At 56.3% G+C, this 2,732-nt stretch overlaps 1 protein-coding gene across 2 annotated transcripts in view; it reads right to left on the bottom strand.

Annotated features, from left to right (window-relative positions):
- Positions 1-270: 270 nt before the first annotated feature.
- CPXM1 (carboxypeptidase X, M14 family member 1) overlaps positions 271-2,732 on the bottom strand; it is a 6,390-nt gene continuing 3,928 nt past the window's right edge. Inside the window, exons 9-14 of one of the 2 annotated variants that reach the window (XM_007465387.1) lie at positions 2,472-2,668; positions 2,205-2,384; positions 1,823-2,120; positions 1,507-1,646; positions 751-853; positions 271-649 (exon numbers count right to left, since the gene is read on the bottom strand). In XM_007465387.1, the coding sequence (XP_007465449.1) occupies positions 411-649; positions 751-853; positions 1,507-1,646; positions 1,823-2,120; positions 2,205-2,384; positions 2,472-2,668 (1,157 nt within the window). In that variant the 3' untranslated portion in view covers positions 271-410. The remainder of the gene's footprint in view (positions 650-750; positions 854-1,506; positions 1,647-1,822; positions 2,121-2,204; positions 2,385-2,471; positions 2,669-2,732) is intronic. The other variant, XM_007465388.1, reaches the window with a different exon arrangement.

Here is a 2,732-nt window from a genome sequence, read left to right on the forward strand (position 1 = left end):
GTTTATCCTTGACTACTTTCATGCTTGGCACTGAGCAGGTGCTTACAGAATGTTTCACAGCACCAAGTGGTGTCCGCCGCAGAAGTTGATGGGTTGAAGAGTTGCTCTGTCAAGCCCTGGTTCAGGAAGAACCCAGGTGGGATCCTCTTTCCACACTATTTTCCCAGAAGTCGACTGATGAGAGTATGCAAGTGTGTGCAGAATAGGATCGGGGAAGCTGAGGCCTGGCCCAAGTGGAGGACCTGGGACATAGAGACCACAGGAAGATTGGCTGAGGTGCCAAATAGCTTTAATGAGCCTGAGCATCTTTCCCCCTACTTTGTCCCTCCCTCCCAACTCTCCGTGCCCCCTCCTTCAGTTCTGGACAGGTCCAGCCTGCCCAAGGCTCTGGGGCTCTTTGGCTAGAGGTGTTAATTCTGTCCCCTCAGCCGCTCCAGCCGCCTCCGAAGGTCCGGGGGCACCTTGGCCCCAGCTGCCAGCAGCTCTCGAAGTCTCTGTTTGGGAGTCTTGGTGAGGTGGAAATTGCAGGGCACAGGGCCCTCTTCAAAGGTGACCTGGCAGTTCCGAGTCGCTGCGTGGTAGCCCTCAGCACTGGCAGTCACCACATAGTCCCCTGGAGTCAGCAGGCGCCAATAATCCCCACCCCATGCTGAGAGGAGTGAAAGGCAAGATCAGAGTCCAGTGGTCCTCAGCTTCTGACCTGGCTAAAGCCTCCCACACCTCCCCCCATCCCCTCCCCCCCACACCCACCCGTTGTTACATCATGGTTAATCCCATCCACAGCAATGACAGCATCAGCAATCCCAATCTCCGTGTCCTTGTCCCTCACAACTCCGGCAATGCCCATGCGCACCTGTGTGGGAAAAGGTTATCGAAACCCCTTTCCTTCTGTGTGAAAATGTGGCCTTCAGTTCATTTTCTGGCTCTGTTCCCCACAAATTTGATAGAGGTGGTGCGTCTACTCTGTTCCTACGTGACAATACTCTGGTGAAAATATCTCCTGATTGACAAATTGCATCTGGATTGGGAGAACTATAAATGCCTGGCAGGAGGGCATATCTATGGGCTTTCCTGAGTTCAGTGACTCTTGTTATTGGCCTTGTGTTTCAGAACTCTTGGAAACTATACTTATGGAGTCATTCCAAGGGACATGAGTTCTGTGAAAAGAGAAGTGTCTATGCCAGGGCATTTCCTGCACTTGCAAAATCGGACTCTTTTCTGAGAACAGCTCTGGGTCAGCTCTATGGACAATTGCCTGGACTGCTGTCAGATCTATTCCCACCCGCTAACAATGTCTTATGCCACCCCACTGGCAAACTGTGATTCCTGTCCTGTATCCCTCCAAGTCAATCTGATGCTGACTGAGTGTGACCCATGGCATCTGTGAGGCAGAATGCTCAGCCTGACCTTAGGCTCAGCTCCCTATTGGGAGCTGCATCAACATGGAGAAGAGACCAGTCAGGAGTGACTCGGGCAGGCTGGGCACAGGGGGGATTCAGGTCCAACCTGTTCCAGGTAGGTGAGAAGGGCATCTTTGTTGTTCTCCCACTCCTGGCGCAGCTCGTTCTCGTGTGGGAACTTGTCACAGGACAGCTCCACAGTGACCTCAAAGCAGTTGGTGTGTAGGTAGCTGAAGTCATTCATGCCTAGGGGTACCGCAGACATTGGAGCCTAAAGGGGCGGGATGGGAGCCCTGCCCTCCTGGTGCCCTCCTCTGGGAGACACTTCCTGGTGACAGTTGACACCAGTGGTTATGTGAGAGCAGACTGTCTTATTGGGCAGAGTTATGGGGACAGAGCTAACCCCACCCTTGGGCACATACTCCCAGGAACTGTGTGCCAGTCAGCCCCGTTGATGATGTTGCCATACAAGGAGAAGTCCTGGCTGTGGCAGGGTCGGCGATCTGGGTCCTGCATTGCCCAATTAGTGCCAGCATAGACAGTGCTGAGCCAGCGAAACACTGCCTCATCTGGGGTGGGCGTGAGTTCTCGGGCAGCCCACGGAGTCCGAGTCATGTCGAAGGGGTAGGACACCACGAGCTCACCCCCGTGGAGGTTGGCACTTAGCACAAAAGGGATCCGCTCCATCCACTTGATCACTGCCCGCGTTTCAGGAGCCACCTGGACAAGGGCAGGTCAGGGGGGTGGGAGACAGAGACAAAGGCCCCTAGGGTGGCCCTCCACCACTGCCCCCAGAATACTCACAGTGGCATTGGGTAGGGTGTAGTAAGTAGGCAGTGGCAGGTGATGGTTGGGGACAGTATCAGGCACCAGCCCATCATCCTCTGCTTCCCACAGTGGTGTGTTGAGGTCAGCAAAATTATGGTTAAGGTCAATGCCCTGATGGTTCCAGCGGCCCTCTGCCCAGCCCACCAGCTCCGAGCCCTGCCAGGGACGAAGTTTGTTCAAGCCAAGCAGGCTCCGGGCACCACGACAGAAGGAGCAGGCTGGCCCTCGGGCCAAGTGGCCTACCCGGCGGAAGGCAGTCTCATAGCCGTCAGGGTTCATGGAGGGCAGCAGGTGAATGCGCGTCTCAGTGAGCAGCCGGGTCACCCGCGGTTCCCCTCTCAGGAACTCACGGCACAGGAACTGCATTAGGAGCAGGAGCAACTCCCGCCCCAGGGCCTCATTCCCATGCATGCCGGCCACGTAGCGCACCTCAGGCTCTCCTGGGAGCACAGAGGTGCTCACAACTGGCTCGTGCCCCTGCCCCTCCCCCCCCCCCGGCCCCCC

Source organism: Lipotes vexillifer, unplaced genomic scaffold (genome assembly GCF_000442215.2).
Source record: "Lipotes vexillifer unplaced genomic scaffold, Lipotes_vexillifer_v1.1 scaffold875, whole genome shotgun sequence".
Taxonomy (NCBI): domain Eukaryota; kingdom Metazoa; phylum Chordata; class Mammalia; order Artiodactyla; family Lipotidae; genus Lipotes; species Lipotes vexillifer.